This window comes from Arvicola amphibius, chromosome 10, assembly GCF_903992535.2.
Source record: "Arvicola amphibius chromosome 10, mArvAmp1.2, whole genome shotgun sequence".
Taxonomy (NCBI): domain Eukaryota; kingdom Metazoa; phylum Chordata; class Mammalia; order Rodentia; family Cricetidae; genus Arvicola; species Arvicola amphibius.
This window is the reverse complement of record NC_052056.1, coordinates 112,192,837-112,209,952: the sequence shown is the minus strand read 5'-3', so window position 1 is coordinate 112,209,952 and position 17,116 is coordinate 112,192,837. Positions and strand designations below refer to the sequence as shown.

The window sequence follows — 17,116 nt, the reverse complement described above, 5'->3', positions numbered from 1 at the left end:
AGAGCCTCTCCTCCTCCCTACCCACCCAACTTTAAGTTCTTTCTTAAAAAAACAAGCCAAACATTAGGTAGCTCACAAATACCTGAAGCTCCTGCTCCAAAGGAACCCTTGTGTCCTCATGAATTAAATCAAATAGTCCTCTTTTTTGCTTTTTCTTTTTTAAGACGAAGAGCAGCTAGGTGTGGGTGCATTCCTTTAATCCTAGCACTCAGGAGGCAGAGGCAGTCAGATATCTGTGAGTCTGAGGCCAGATGGTCTACATAGCAGCCAGGGGCTACACTGGAAGACCCTGTCTCAAGAAAAGTGTCACTGGCCTGGCAGAAATGAAGATGCTCTAACGAGACACTGACTAACTACTGATGAAATAATAGATCCCAAACAAATGTGTGAGGCGCCATGAGGCCTAGTTTTGGACCAGTATTTGAGTGCTTGTCCAACAGATCTCCAGATGAGGCAAAGCCCACAGGGAGAGTCTTACTCGGCAAGGACCAGTGGACTTCAGGACGGTGCAGAACACTGCTGGGACCATGAAGCCTGCTTGCCCTCTTCTGTCTTGTAATATTGGCGATTCTCTTAGTGATTTTAGTGTCACTTTGTCAATCATGCATGGGACAAATGTGATCATTCTTGGAAACCCCATTTTTTTTCTTGAATATTTTCCCCTAAAATTCTTTGCGACTTGATGCTTCTCAGGTTTCTTGTCTGAGGATACCAGCTGTTGCTTCAGACCTGGGAGCTGTTCTGACTCAGTGCTGACAGGATCGGAGGCAGATCACCCACTCCTATTACCGTAAATGTGATTTGAATGGGATTGTTGCTCTTGAAAATGTGTGCCTATGTCAATCACCTTCTAGCTTTGTAAAAATAGGATGTACCTGGCTCTATATTTGGCCAAGCAAGCAAAATGATAAGTGTTTTTGGTTTAAAGATTTTTTTGATGTAGGGCTGGAGGGATGGCTCCAAAGGTCCTGAGTTCAATTCCCAGCAACTACATGGTGGCTCACAACCATCTGTAATGAGGTCTGGTGCCTTCTTCTAGTCTGCGGGCATACACACAGACGGAATATTGTATACATAATAAATAAGTAATTTTTTTTTTTTTTGGTTTTTTCGAGACAGGGTTTCTCTGTGGCTTTAGAGCCTGTCCTGGAACTAGCTCTTGTAGACCAGGCTGGTCTCGAACTCACAGAGATCCGCCTGCCTCTGCCTCCCGAGTGCTGGGATTAAAGGCGTGCGCCACCATCGCCCGGCAATAAGTAAATATTTTAAAAAGATGTTTTGATGTAAAACTTGGGGGAAAACATATTTGACATGTTTGTTTTTGCTGAAGGTTAATGTTGAAGGATGGGAAAAACTTGTTTGTTAGTATTGGAAGAAACATGCTTGTTTTTGATGTATAAATAAAAATGGATGGAGCTATTTGGGGCTAGCCACCTGTGTGAAACTCATCGGTGGTCAGATAGTTTATTTCTTCACGTCGACGCCTCTTCCCCAACTCAGAACCTGAACCCAGGCTGTGGTCAGACAGCAACAGAAATGGGAATTTCTCCAGAAATCATATGTTGAGAGAAGGAAAGATCACCAGCAAAAGGGGAAACTTGTCCCCTAGAAAAAAGATTTCAAATAGTTCTAACGACTATTTGAAGCTACCTTTTCTATTCAAACCACTTTATGGGATGAGACTGACACCCAAATAATAGTGGGTGGTCTGAGACCTGACCCCACCTTGGAGACTGCATAAACATGAACAACCTTGGGGCTCCATTTGAACTTTGATCTCACTTCAGGACCCCAAAGACAGGCTTGGGGGGTCGCTGGATCTCTTTGTCCCTTTTCTCAATGTGGAAGTCCTCCTTTTTGCTTTTCACATTTGTTTGTTTGTTTATATTTTTGAGACATGGTCTCTCTATGTAGGTCTATCTGTCCTGGAACTCACTATGTAGACCAGGCTGACCTCAAACTCACCAAGTTCCTCCTGCCTCTGCCACCTCTGCTAAGATTAAATGTGCGTGCTATCATGCCCAATCTTTGCTTTCCACCTTTAATTTAGCTATTTTCTTTGGCTTATTGAGGACAGGTGGCTGGACCTAACTTGGAGCACAGGTTGTGACTCCTAAGTTCACTAGCAAAAGGGGTGAAGTGCCTGATGTCAACCTCTGATCTCCACATGCTCCTGTATATGTGAACACACTCTACACACACATGCACACGCACACGCACACACACGCACACACACACGTGCATATAATACATAATAAATGAATGTAGTATTTAAAAGGAGAGACAACGAAGGATTACTACTTTAGAGTTCTCACCTGCCCTCCTCTGGCAGCCATTCCTAATTTCCCTCTGCACCATCGCCTCTTCCAGCTTCCAAAGTGACCCAGCCACCAGCACCCTTGTTTCCTACTCTTTGCCCTATATGGGGCCAGGCAAAACCCAGATCTAGGTTCTGCCTTTCTTTATGTGATGCACCTGGTCTGACACTCCCTGTGGTTCCTACTCACCCCTACCCCATATCCTAGCTCAATAAGGCATGAAGTGGACACCCAGCAGGTGAGTGGCAAAGTTTCATGGAACTCTTCTTTCTGCCCCAGATGCTTTGGTGTCTCCAGAGAAATAACCAGTCAGTCAGGGAAAGGAACCTATGCTTTGCTAAGATTAAGGGACAAAATCTAATCACCCATCTGTCTTGGCTGACTAGGCCTCCTGCCAATACCCAAATCTTATCTTAATCTTTTTGTGTTACACATCGGAGCCTGTCGCCTCCTTCTGTAACCTCCTTGAAGAAGGGAAAAGTCATTGCAGAGACAATGAAGCAAAAGTGAAGGCTGAGTTCATGTAACACTAGGAAGGAAATGGGTTATGCAGAGAGACACAGTGCGGAAAGGAAACAGTCCCGCAGGCCAGTGTTGGTACACACTCGACAAATGCAAGGCCGTGGGCTGCACCCTTTTTTGTTTGGTTGGTTTTAGATTATAATAAAATCACAACATTTCTCCCTTCACTTCCTCCCTCCAAACCCTGCCATATATCTTCTCTTACTCTCCTTTAAATTCATAGCCTCTTTTTTTACTATTGTTATTGCATGCATATAAGTATATATATATACATATATATTGCTAAATATAACCTGTTCAGTCCATATGATGTCACAATTTTTAAACATTTGTTCTTACACCCACAGAAAAGTGTAGTTTTCAACCCTCATCAACTAAATTTCTCTTTGCAGTAAACAGAGGTCATTACAGAAAACCACAACTAATCAAAATGCAGAACTGTGGAGCCCAGTCTCAATGGATACATCTACAAAGCACTCCTGACCCTAAATCTTAGGGGATATTGCAGAAGAGAAGGCAGAAAGACTGTAAGAGGGTCGGGGAGTTTGCTGTGAGATTGTTTCACCTGGGAATGTTGAAAGCTACACCCACAAGTCTCACTCTCAACATGACTGAATAAACATGAGCTGAACACATACAGCAATGAACACACCCAAGTGAACAGAGTTGAGGTGTGGGGAAGCCCATGAGGCCTCAGTCCTACACAAATAACTACAAGCAACCAAGGAGAGCTGGAAGCAGAAGTGGTTTTTTACAGGGACGGGCATACCAATTGGTGGTCTAGTGCCTAACAGTTAGTCCTGAAGGCATAAGTGGAGTGTATCCTTAACACAAAAGGAGAAGGAAGGGAGGAAGGAAAAAGATGGGAGGATGGGAAGAGAAAAGAGGGAAGAAGAGGAGGAGTGTGAGGAGTGAAGAAAGAGGGGAGGAGGAAAAAGGGAGGAGGGAGTGAGATAAGGAAGGAGATAGTATAAAGAAAGAAGAGGAAGACTGAGTGGGAGGAGAAGGGGTGGAAGGGAAGACGGTGACCAGAGGAGTGTGCCCAAAGGTGTTGTCCAGGCTTAGCCTGGACGAGGGCTGAGAGCAAAGTTAAGGAAAGGTTCCTGGAAGGAAGAATATTGGAGGAAGCCTTGAAAAGTTTTGTGGGACTCAAAGGGACCGATGGAGTTGGAAGAGAAAGAAGGGCTGGGTGGAGGGCAGGATACAAAGGCCAGGTCATGGAAATTATGAGAGCTTTGTACTTGCAGGACAGGACACCTGAGTGGCACCTGAGGCTGCCTACTGGGTAGAATCCTCCCTCTAGGTTTGGATGATCCATATTACTTCTCTATCCCATCGTACATGGAGACGAGATTTTGCCAAGGACAATGACCACCAGGCCATCAGTGAGAGTATTGTTGAATGAAGCTAGGAGACTCTTCAGTTCATGTGTTAGGAGTGGGAGGGGTACCAGGTCATTTGCTCACCATACAATCAAATCCTCACTACTAAGCTAACTGGGAAGAGAAGGAAGAAAAGAAAATAATGCCACGTGAGCTGGCAAGATGACTCAGATGCCACCAATACTGACACCTGAGTTTATGCTCCAAGATATATAGAAGGAAAGAATGGTCTCCCACAAATTGTCCCCTGACCTCTTCACTCATGCCCTGGTGTGCATGTGCATATACACATATAGCCACAATAAATGTAATTTTTAAAAAAGATACAACATCACCCCCATGGTACAGTGTGAGTTGACTAAATTGGAGAGTAGAGCCAAGTCTGGGACCTAGGCAGGGAAGGGAGAGTATGAGTTAGAAAAGACCCTGTTCCTGCCCATGTCCTCCCATTTTATACTTCTAGAATGAATGAAACTTGTTAGGATCCAGACTTTTGCTCAGTCACAATAGCTACAGCATCACAGACACTGACAGGCTCCTTACTGGGATTACTGTCTTTGAGTCAGACGTTGTCCTTGTTAAGTTTCATCAACATTACACAAGATAGAGTTCTTTGGGAATGGGGGAACTCAGTTGAGAAAATGGCTCCATCACATTGAAATAGGCAAGTCTGTGGGGCATTTTCTTGGTTAATGATTGATGTGGGAGGGTCCAGTTCACTGGCAGTGCCATCCTTGGCAGATGGTCGTGGGTGGTCTAATAAAGCAGGCTGAGCAAGCTGTGAGGAACAAGTCAATAAATAGTGTGCTCCTCCATGGCCTCTGCTTCAGTTCCTGCCTCCGGTTTCCTGCCTTGAGTCCCTGCCTTGACTTCCCTTAATGAATGACTGTAAGCTGTAAACAAAACACAATAAAGTCTTTTCTCCTCAAATAGCTTGTGGTCAAAGAGTTTATCACAATGTATTAATTAGAGTTATCTAGAGGAACAGAACTGATAAAATAAATATATCTATAAAAATATTTATAAAGGGAATTTATTAGAGCAGCTTGAAAGCTGTGGTCCAACTAGTTCAACAATGATTTTCTATCAATGGAAAACCCAAAGATCCAGTAGTTTCTCAGTCCGTGAGGATGCAGGTCTCAGCTGGTCTTTAGTATAATGCCAGAAATCAGAAGGAGTATGCTCTAATGCCAGTGGACGTGAGGGCAAGCAGACAAAAAGCAAAAGCTTTCTTCTTCCATGGCCTTTATATAGACTGCTACCAGAAGCTGTGGCCCAGATTTAAGGTGTATCTTCCCACCTCAAAAGATCTGGATTAAAGGTTCATCTTCCCACTCAAATGATTAAGAAAAATCCTTCACAGACGTTCCTACTTGCTTGGGTAGTTAACCTGACAATCAAGAATAGCCATCACACACCAGCAATAAAAATTTAATGAGGATAGATTTCAGGTGCTGGGATTTCCCTCTTGAGGAGTTGAGTTTACAGGCTCTGGGGCTATCAAAATGCTACCATATGGCCATACATCCTGCTCTCCTTCTAGGAAATCAGAGAGTTTGGCTGAAGTCTAACAGTGTGAACCCATTTCTACCCTACTTCCTCTGAGACCCATTAGAAGGGATCCTCCCTCCCCACCACTTTGTAACACTCTCCAATTCTACTCCAGAACCCTGGTCAAGCTGTGTGTCCCTGGTGCTAGCACTTGTTTCTACTCAAGGTTTGTGCCACTATGATGTTGTCTGTCTGTCCATGGCATTAATAACCTTTCTAGTAAATTTCTTCTCCAGCAACTCTTCTCAGTGCCTCCCTTGAATTCTGCATCCGAACCTTCTCAAAACTGACTCAGACCACAGACTCTAGAGATGTAGCTCAGCAGTAAAGCTCTTGCCCAGTAAGTGCGAGACCTTGAGTTCAATTCTTACATAAGAAGAAAATAAGCTACAAAAGCACAGGCATAGTTAAGCATATGAGAATGGCAGGGTCTGAGGGATGTGGAAAGGACCTAGTCAACCAGTGAGGTCCTCAAAGATCAAAAATGATCAATTTTGTGAGCCCAGGAGCTTGGTTTTCTTAGGAACTATGAATGTTATATACAGTGGCAGATAGCACTAGATTATTTTACTGTATCCTACTACCATACAATATACAATGTTACAGTGTTCATTTCTTAGTTACAATAAACTAGGCTTTCCTATCAAAGTGGAGAGGTGCCTGTTTTGATTATTTTAAAAAGGCCCTCCCAAAGCCCCAGAGTGCCCACAAGTATCAGGATTACACATGGTCACAGTCACTACCTCCTCTCTGTTGTGCTACTTAGAGTTGGGTAACTTTGGGTGAGTTCATAAATCTCTCCGAACCTTGAATTTTGTTCTTGAGCAAAATGAGAATGAGGACAGTACTGAAAGATTGAAGGGGCTGATGTAGGGATTAGATCACATGTAGAAAGAAAATATGCAGTAACAAGAAGTGGTGATATACACCTGTCATCCAAGGTACTTGGGAGACCGGGGCAGAAGTATCCAAGTTTTTGTCTAATTGGACCAACCTTGAGACCCATTTCAAATGAAAAACAAAAAACAAACAAACATTGGTGAATACATTGTTAGAATGTTTGACTACCTTGTGCAAGACCCTGGGTTCAATACCCTGCACAGGAAAAGATGGGAAGGGAAAAGGAGGAGGAGAAGTGAAGAGGGAGGAGGAAAGAGGGAAAAGAAGAATGAAAAGGGGAGGAGACGGAAGAAAAGATGGGGAGTGAGTGGAGAGAAGAAGGGGAAGAGAAAGGAAACAGAGGGGATGAAGAAGAGGAAGGAGAGGAGTGAGACGGAAGTAGGAAAATGAAGAAAAAGAAGGAAGAGGTAGAGGAGTAGGAGCAGGAGGAGGAAGAGGCAATGACAGCATCCCTAACACAGACTTTTTTTAATTTCCTTGAGCACAAGACTTAGCTCCATTACACCTCCCGGTGCCTCTTTTCTCGTCAAACTGTACATTTTTTACTTTTTCCTGTTCAGCTTACTTCTCTTTATTATAGAGTTGCATAAGACTGGCCACTTATAACTACATGACACAATCAGTACTAAACTGTTTTGAAATATCTTCTACTAGCACCATTAATCCAAAAACTCTTCAATTTAGCCTCAGGCAGATTTTTTTTTGGCAGAAAGCAGCCACTTTCTTTGCCAAAATATCATAAGAACCATCTCTAGGCCACTTCTTTCCTTCTGAAACTTCTTGAACTAGGACCCCCCAAGTTCAAATCAACCTCGGCATTGTCTTCCATGCTCCTACTAGTATGGCTCATTAAGCATCAGTTAATGTGCTCAACTGCTTCCCTAACCCAAAGTCCCAAAGTCTTCTGCATTCCACCAACACACAACATGGTCAGGACTGTCAAAGCAATATCTTACTCCTGATACCAACTTCCGTCTTAGTGTTCTATTGCTGTGAAAAGACAACCATGGCCATAACAACTCTTGTAAAGGAAAGCATGTAATTGGGTTTGCTTATGGTTTCAGAGGTTCATTCCATTATAGTCACAGCTGAAAGCATGACAGCATGCAAGCAGACATGGCGCTAGAGAAGTGCTGAGAGTTCTGTGTCCAGTTTGGCAGGCAGCAGAAGAAAAGAGACACTGGTCCCAGCTTCAGCATTTGAAACCCCAAAGCCCGCCACCAGTGACACAGTTCCTCCAACAAGGACACTCTTACTATAACATGGCCACACCTCCCTAACCCATGTCAAGGAGTGATTAGGCTTTGACCATGATGCTTGCTGGTGGAATGTAGATTTGGGGACTTTGGATTAGGAAAATGCTCCCTAAGGACCAAGCATTCAAATATATGAGCCAATGGGGATTATTTCTGTTCCTACCCACCACAGTGGGTGAGACATGGTCTCAGAGAGGCTGAGGAGAAACCTCCATGGTAAGAGCAGTTGCTGAGAAAGCAAGTGGATCAGAGAGTTCAAATCCCCAGTACAAATAAAAAAGTAGATCATGACCACACATGCCTATAACCTAGTGCTGGCGGATGCAGACAGGTGGATCCAAGGATCTTGATAGCAAGTTACACTAGAGTAAACCAGAATCTTCAGGGCCAATGAGTGACCCTGTCTCAAGCAATGAAAGGGGAACCAGGCATGGTGGTACATACCTTTAATCCCAGTACTTGAGAATCAGAGGCAGGCTGATTTCTGTGCATTGGAGGCCACTCTAGTCTATATGTCTAGTTTCAAGTCAACCAGGACTAATTAGTGAGACCGTATCTCAAAAGTTAACAGATATATAGACATATAGATGATAGATAGATAGATAGATAGATAGATAGATAGATAGATAGATAGATAGATAGATGATAGATAGACAGACAGACAGACAGACATGGTATGGGAAGTCCTTATGCTTTTATTGGTTAATGAATAAATCTGTTTTGGCCAGTGGCTTAGCAGAATAGAGCTAGGCAGGAAAACTAAGCTGAATGCTGGGAGAAAGAAGGCAGAGTCAGTAAGGAGCCATGTAGCCACCACTGGGGACAGACCCCTCCACTAGAGCCTGCCAAAATTTTGCCAGTAGGCCACAGCCTCATGGTAATGCACAGATTAATGGAGATGAGTTAGTTTAGAATATAAGAGAAAGGCAGAAATACACTTAAACTATTGGCCAAACAGTATTGCAATTAATATAGATTTCTGTGTGATTATTTTAAGAGTCTGGGCAGCTGGAAAACAAAGAAGCAGCCTCTGCCTACACAGGCAGACAGATGATAGGCAGACAGTCAGTCAGTCAGACAGACAGACAGACAGACAGACAGACAGACAGATAGATAGATAGATGGTGAAGAATGATCAAGTAAAATACCCAAAATCTTCCTCCAGTCTCCTTATATCCATTCACACAAGCCCATACCTACTCACGTACTCACGCACACATGTGCAGATACACAAAACCACTCACATACTCAGAACAAACAGATGGATAGATAACGCGCTGGAGAGCAGGTAAAGAGAACACCCTACATTAGTCTCTGATTCCCACATGGATGCACACACATAAAAGAAAACAAACTAAAAATGAAACCTGAACATCCAGGGCTATGGATTGACAGGAATAGGGATGGGCTTGGCCTGTTCTATTGTCCCAAAATTAGATTGTTTATCCTTCATCCTGACCAGCACTGGTGTAGGAGGGTCTTCTGTCTATGTGTTACTTTCATTGGTTAAATAGAGACTGCCTTGGCCTTTTGATAGGGCAGAAAATTAGGTGGGTGGAGTAGACAGAACAGGATGCTGGAAAGAAGGCAGGCAAAGAGAGCTGCCATGGAGTTGCCCAGAGTCAGACATGCTGAATCTTTCCCAGTAAGCCATGACCTCATGGTAAGACACAGATTAACAGATATGGGTTAAAGCAAGATGTGAGAGTTAGCCAATAAGAGGCTAGAGCTAATGGGTCAGGCAATGTTTAAATGAATACAGTTTCTGTGTAATTATTTCGGGTTAAGCTAGCCAGGTGGCGGGATGTGGCCCGCTGCTCCTCCTCTTTACAACACAACACCACAAGACAAAAAAACCCAGGATTGGTCTACAAAAGGAACTAAGAAGAGTTGAGTCCACTGAGTGGTTCCCACGCCCTTCTCCACTTCTATCAAGAGTTCAGACTCTTAGCGGGGCGGTGGTGGTGCACGCCTTTAATCCCAGCACTCGGGAGGCAGAGGCAGGCGGATCTCTGTGAGTTGGAGGCCAGCCTGGTCTACAAGAGCTAGTTCCAGGACAGGCTTTAAAAAAGCTACAGAGAAACCCTGTCTCTAAAAACAAAACAAAACAAAAAAAAGAAGAGTTCAGACTCTTGTTCAGCATTCTAGGAAGACACTCATCTCTCTACTCCGTTTTGTCTAGGCCAAAGACAGGCTAGGTACCCAGCATGTGGATCACTCTTGGGGTCATCTGGACATGCATGCATGCAGATTTTCCAAATTTGGGGGTTTTCTTGTTTTTTTTTTTTTTTTTTTTTTTTTTTTTTTTTTTTTTTTTTTGAGATGCAGTCTCTTTGTGTAGCCAAGGCTCCCTGTTTATGTATTCATCTGAACTCATTCGAGTTTATGTCTGGGGATAGCCACTTGCTGAAGCTTCTGCTTTGCCCAGGTGTGGGCATCTCTGGAGGTCAAATACCAGCATATACCAAAAAAAAACAAATAAATGAGACTGGAAAGATGGCTCAGTCAGGGGGAGTGCTTGCTACGTAAGCATGAGGACATGAATTCAAGCTTCAGAACCCACACAAAAATGTTGAGTATTACTGTGCACTTGTAATGCCAGCACCAGAGATGGAGACAGGGATATTCCTGGGTCCTCTGATCAGCCAGTCTAGTCTAATTGGTGAATTCCAGATCAGTGAGAGACCTGTCTCAAAAGAGACAGACAATGTTCCTGAAAAATAATATTCAAGACTATCCTCTATCCTGCACACTGATGTATATACATTGTGAAAATAGCTCAATGAGTAAGTACTTGCTACACCAGCACCCATGAACAAAGGGGTCACCAGGCATGGCCTATAATCCTAGTGCTATGGGAGGCAGAAACAGGATGCTCACTGGGGCTTGCTGGACATCAGTCCAGCTCCAAGTTCAATGAGAGACCCTGTCCCATAGGAATAAAGTAGAGAGTGATAGCATAGAGCACCCAGTGTCTTTCTCTGGCTTCAATGTATGAAACACGTATGTGAACCCATGAACACGTGTGGTATACCACATACGTAAACAACATATATACAAGCATACACACACAAATTAAGTAAATAATTTTTTTGTTTTGTTTTGTTTTCTAGAGACGGGGTTTCTCTATATAGCTCTGGTTGTCCTGGAACTAGCTTTGTAGACAAGGTTGGCCTCAAAATCAGAGATATACCTGCCTCTGCCTCCAAAGTCCTGGGATTAAAGGCAGATGCCACCATTGCCTGATGTTAATTAGTTTTTAAGTGGAATAAATCGCCTTTGTCCCAGAAATACTACTTGATGACTTGGTTTTCTTTCCCCCTCTCTATTTTCTCTTTCCTGGGGCAAGAGAAAATGGCCTAGGCTTGCCTCAAACTCAGCCCTTTTGTCTCAGAGACTGGAATATGGCAGTATAACTGACTTACTTCTCAGATGTAGAACAAAAAAAAACTAGTGAAAAAGCTTAAGCAACACTTTAAAAACACTAAAATTGTTACAATGGGTGATGATGGTGGACACCTTTAATCCCAGAACTCCAGAGGCAGATGCAGACAGGAGAGAATTTCTTGGAATCTGTTCTCTCTTTCCTGGTTTATACATATCTTTAGTGAATATCTTTATTGAATGAGCCATCTTTTCAGCTCCTGACTTAAGAAGCTGTATATATATATTGATTTATATATTTTTATATATCCCTAGATAGGGGTGTGGTGTGTATGTGTGTGTGTGTGTGTGTGTGTGTGTGTGTGTGTGTGTCTGTGTGTTTGTTTCCAATTTTGGATTAAGGGTGCCCATCCTGTATTATACATATAAATGTGTTTGACACGTACAAACCAAGTGAGCTAGAAAGAACTCACTTTTATGATAAAGTTACTCTCATGATAATTCCATGAACCTAGTAATCCATTCACCTCCCTACACCTCACACATTATCTACTTCTGATTCTAAGGATTAAATTGATAGGACATCTTTGAACCATAGGTGATATTTTAATTGTCACCATATAAGTACTGATGTCCCTGGACGGCTGAAGACGTTCACAAGCCTGCCTGGGTCCTCTCTGCTCAGACAAGTTGAACATAGCCACAACCTACCTGGGTCCTCTCTGCCTATGCAGGTGGAATACAGCCATATAATGCTTGAGTCCTCTTGGCCAGGACTAACTGAAGACATCCACAGGCCTGCCTGGGTCCCATAGCCCAAGTGGACAGAAGATAGGCACAGGTCTGCCTGGGTACTCAGTGTGTAGGCTGTCTGAAAGCATCCACAGGCCCACCTGGGTCCTCACAACCCACGTTTGCTGAAGACATCCACAGGCCTGCCAGGTGTCCTTGTGGCAGGGGCCATTATGATGAGCAAATATGTGGTGGAGAAATGGGAGAGAGAAGCAGACCAGTCCATGTGCTGTGGAAAGAGGCAGCGCTGAAGAAGCAAAGGTATTGAGGAACAGGCTGCTGTGGGTGGCCTGACTGCCACCCTGGGTCCTGGTGATGTCCGGGTCCAGGTTGCTGCCAAGTGCCATGTCTGGTTCAGTGGTCCTACCCCATCTGAGGTCTGTGTTGACATCTGTGGCCCATGTTCCTGCCAAAGGCCACACAAATGCCTGATGTTGGGCCACCACCTATGGGCTTGTTGGCATCCAAGGGCTAAGCTGCTGCAGGAGTCATGCTGATCTGATGCCCAAGGTCTGGGCCACCACCTGAGGCCATATTAGTGTCTGAAAGTCATGCTATGGCTGGGACCATACGGATCTGAGTGACCTGCACTGTTCCCCAGGACCATGGTGATGTCCAGCCCAAGCTGCAGCCTAGGGCCATGTCTGGGTCCTTGGCCCTACAGCAGCCAGGGGTTGATGCCTGTGGCCCCCGTTACCACTGAGGGCCACGCAGATACCAGGGGACTGGTCAGCCATCTGAGACCATGTTGGTGTCCTAGGACAATGCTGCCACAGGGGCCACACTGATCTGGCTAAGCTGTGCTGCTACTGGAGCCATGGTGACATCCAGACCTAGGGTTGGTGGGGGGTGTACCAGGGACCCGGACTGACCAAGTCAGCTACCACCCAGACCCACATTCAGGGTTTTCACTTGGCCCTTCCCACATCTACCCCATCTACGATCTGCTGAAACATAAGAAGGATTGTCCTGCAGCACCATAGCCACAGGATCCCCATGACTCAGGGCAACAGCAGGAAATCTGAGAGGAGTTTTGGTGAGGGTCCAGTATTGATGGTGTGGCAGGGACCAGAAGCTTTGAACCTGACCACAATATATTACATAATGAACATTTTTGCAAGTAACGCTGAGTGGACAAAGGGTTTACTACATGACACACAGCAGCTCCTGATGCCAAATGGCAAATGAAGAGGGGATGGGGGAGGTGGGAAAGATGGGAGAACAAGGTGACTTTTTGTTGATTTGTTGGTTTTATTTTTAATTATCATTTTTTTTAAATTTTATTTTGGGGGCATGCTACAGGGCTGAAGGGTGGATATGGAGGAATTGGGAAATGAGTGAGATCAGGTACAGGTGAAATTCTCCAAGAATCAATAAAAAAAAAACTGTATTAAAAATAAGATACAAGGCGCCATGTCGGGCCGGGAAGGTGGCAAAAAGAAGCCCCTGAAACAGCCCAAGAAGCAGACTAAGGAAATGGACGAGGAAGATAAGGCTTTCAAGCAGAAACAAAAAGAGGAGCAGAAGAAACTCGAGGAGCTAAAAGCCAAGGCCGCGGGGAAGGGACCCCTGGCCACAGGTGGAATTAAGAAATCTGGCAAAAAGTAAGCTGTTCCTCATATCTTGAGATGATGGTGACCCTCTTCCATTCCTATTTAAATATCTGGATTCCCTGCCATAACATCTTTGCCATCTACAGCTAGAATGAAGTGTTATCCTGGAGCCTGTTAAACATCTGGATTCCCTCCTATAATATAACATCATTGCCACCTATAGTTAGAATGAAGTGTTATCCTGGAGCCTGTTGTACATTGTAATAAACTTTTGTAAAAAAAAAAATAATAAAATAAATAATACAAAAAAAAATAAGATACAAGTGTTAGTCAAGTCTCTATCGCTATCATAAAATAACTGAAGTACTTAAGTTACAAAGAGAAGAGGTTCATTTCCTCCCTGTTGGAGGTTCAAATCCAAATTCAGGTGACCCATTGGGCTTAGCTTCTGTTAAGAGGATGTAGGAACATATATCTAAGAAAAGGACTCACATCTTGAGCCAGGAAGCACATCTTACTGGACCCCACTTCTTGATTATTTTTAAACATAATTCTTACTGATTTTCTTCTTTAACAATGTCATACAGGTGTATAACATATTCTGGCTATTCTCTCCCTCCATCTTCTAATCTCCTCTCACCCCCTGTCAACTCTTTCCCCTCTCCTCCCTTTCTAGCATTCACATCTGTTTGCTTTGTGACCAGCTGTGTTTAACCATGGCCACCTGGTTTAGGTGAGCATAGGCTCGGAACTGAAGACAATGGGTGTCTCAGACAAAATCCATCAGTAGTCAATAATTCAGCAGGGTGGGATATGATCCCATAAGCCCCTCCCCTTCCATAATTGACTGTTGACAGCTACTGGACGTTCATGATTGTAACGGCTGTGTCATGTCCAGAAGATAACATTTTGACCCTTCTCTCTGTATCTGGTTCTTGCATTCTCTGCCCCTTTTTCTGTGTCATTCCCTGAGTGTGATAAATGTCCTAGTTAGGACTCAGCACTCAGATGTCACTTATTCCCCTTACCTTGAGCAGCCACACTCTTTGTGCTCAGCATCATTCTTTGCAAAGAGAAGCTTCTCTGGCTGAGGCTGGGTGTTTCTATAGATATAAACATAGATGTATATGAATAATGCCCAGTGCCTGAAAAACTAAACAACAGCTAAACAACTGTAGTAAGTTCCCCCTAGAGTCTCTACCTCTTAAAGGTGCACAGCACCCACTCCCATACCCATACTACCACCTTGGAAAACACAGATTTAGAAAGATATCCTTTCAAACCACAACACATCGCTGTGTGTGCGCATGTGTGTTCATGTGTGCATGCGTGTGCTGAGACCAACCTCAAGATTTGCTACACAAGTGTTCAGACACCAAGTCACATTACCAGCCCTCTTTTTACCCTTTGGAGACATGATCTCACTCCATTGTCTGGGCTATCCTTAAACTCACTATGTAGTCCACATTACCCTTGAACTACCCAACCTCTTGTCTCAGCCTCCCAAGCAGCTCTGATGACAGACCTGTAACACTAGGCCTGGTTGAGGAGATAACTTAATCATTTGTGTGAATCTGTGGGCAATGTGTTTTATGAAGATTTTTTTCCATTCTGCTGTTCGTCTTTCTATTCTCTCTCTACTGATTTTTGCAAAGCAAAAGTTTCTAATTTTATTTTAATTTCTACTCACAGGATTGAGAGGCTCAGGCCTCCCACTTTCTCAGCCAAAACTTTACCGCTTAGCTTCAACACCCCTATCTCTTCAGTTTCTGTTTCAATAAAGTTTAGTGTCAATATTTTTGTGGAGATCAAAGTCATCTAGGTTTTTCTCTTGTTCCCTTCTATAGATAGTAGGTTTTTGTATTACACCAGGTCTCTGATACTTTGTGTCTATGTTGGTGATACACACACACACACACACACACACTCCAAAAAATTGCTCTAGGCCTGACATTGGAGTAAAAGAATTACTTCAATGCTGAGTGTTGACCTTGGCCTTATGCACAGTAAACAAATGCTTGACTACTGAGCTCTATCTTTTGACTTTCTAAAACAGGTCCTCATTATGCACCTTAGCCTGACCCCGGCCTCCTCAGTGCTGAGATTATAGATGTACACCCCTCAGGCCTATTCTATCTACTTTAAGGGGGGGAACTCATTCGTATTAAGCACATTTATGCTGTTGTGCAGCTATTGCTATCTGAAGAACCTTCTCCAAACAAAAACTCTTTCCTCATTCCTTGCTAACTCTCCCTTTATATAAAGGTGCAGCCTCTATTCTAGTCTCTGCTCCTATGAACTTGCCTATTCTCTGTATCTCATTACAACAAACTTTTCCTTTGTTAAGCTGTAAGGTTAGACTTTAGACATTATTATTGTTTGTGGGTCTTGGTTCAGAATCCAGGGTCCTGTATGTGTTAAGCAAGTAAAGTTCATCTAAGCCCCTCACTGGGAGTTCTTGGCAAGGGCTCTACCCCTGAGCCTTGCCCTCAGACGTGAAATCTTTGTATAACACTTGTATATCTAATGTTCCCAGTATGTTCTGTAACAAACGTTTCTCTCTCATTGAATCACCTTTGCCCCTTTGTCAGAAATCAATTGATTATATTTGTACATGTCTGAATTTGGGCAATCTTCCCTTTTCTATTGATTTTTCAATGTCTTTTTTTTGTTGCTGTCAATATCATAATGCCCTATTTTCTGATTTAGGGGATTGCTTTGTTTCTTTTTATAACTGTGCTGGTTAACTTTTTGTCAACTTGACAAAACTTGACACAAGCTAGAGTCATCTGGGAAGAGAGACCCTCCCCTGAGAAAATGCTTCCATTATATTGCCCACAGGCAAGCTTTGGGGGCATTTTCTTAATTGGTATTTAATGTAGGAGGATCCAGTTCATTGTAGGTGGTGCCATCTCCTGGGCAAGGAGTCTGGGTTATATAAGGAGGGGAAGGAAGGGGGAGAAGGAGGGGAGGGAAGGGGGAGAAGGAGGGGAGGGAGGGGGGAGGAGGAGGGAAGGAGATGGAAATTTTTAAATATAAAAAAAATAAACCATGAGGAAAAAAAAAAAAGCAAGCCATTGAGCCACAGAGATCAAACCAGTAAGCAGTATTTGTTCCTCCATGACTTCTTCTTCTGTTTCTGCTTCCAGGTTCCTTCCCTGAGCTCCTGGCCCTCCTTCCATTATAGACTATAAACTGTTAAGTCCAGCACACCCTTTCTCCCAAAGTTGCTTTTGGCTGTGGTGTTTATCCTAGCAATCGACAACAAAATAAGATGATAGCCCAAGCTGACCTCAAACTTGCTAGGGGCTAACTTTTGATCCTCCTGCCTCCAACTTCCCAGAGCAGAATGACAAGCCTGTGCCTGGTTTTATGAAGTGATAGGTAAAACACCCAGGGCTTCCTAAGTGCTAAGCAGCCCCTCTTCTCAATTGATCTGTGTCTCCAGGCTTTGAACA

The 17,116-nt window shown here is 43.7% G+C and overlaps 1 protein-coding gene across 1 annotated transcript; it reads left to right on the top strand.

The window, feature by feature from the left end:
- The first annotated feature begins 13,517 nt into the window (after window positions 1-13,517).
- LOC119825752 (translation machinery-associated protein 7) lies at window positions 13,518-13,853 on the top strand. The gene has a single exon (XM_038346835.1). It carries the CDS (start codon window positions 13,519-13,521, stop codon window positions 13,711-13,713), a length of 195 nt encoding a protein of 64 aa, XP_038202763.1. The 5' UTR covers window position 13,518; the 3' UTR covers window positions 13,714-13,853.
- Window positions 13,854-17,116: the final 3,263 nt, after the last annotated feature.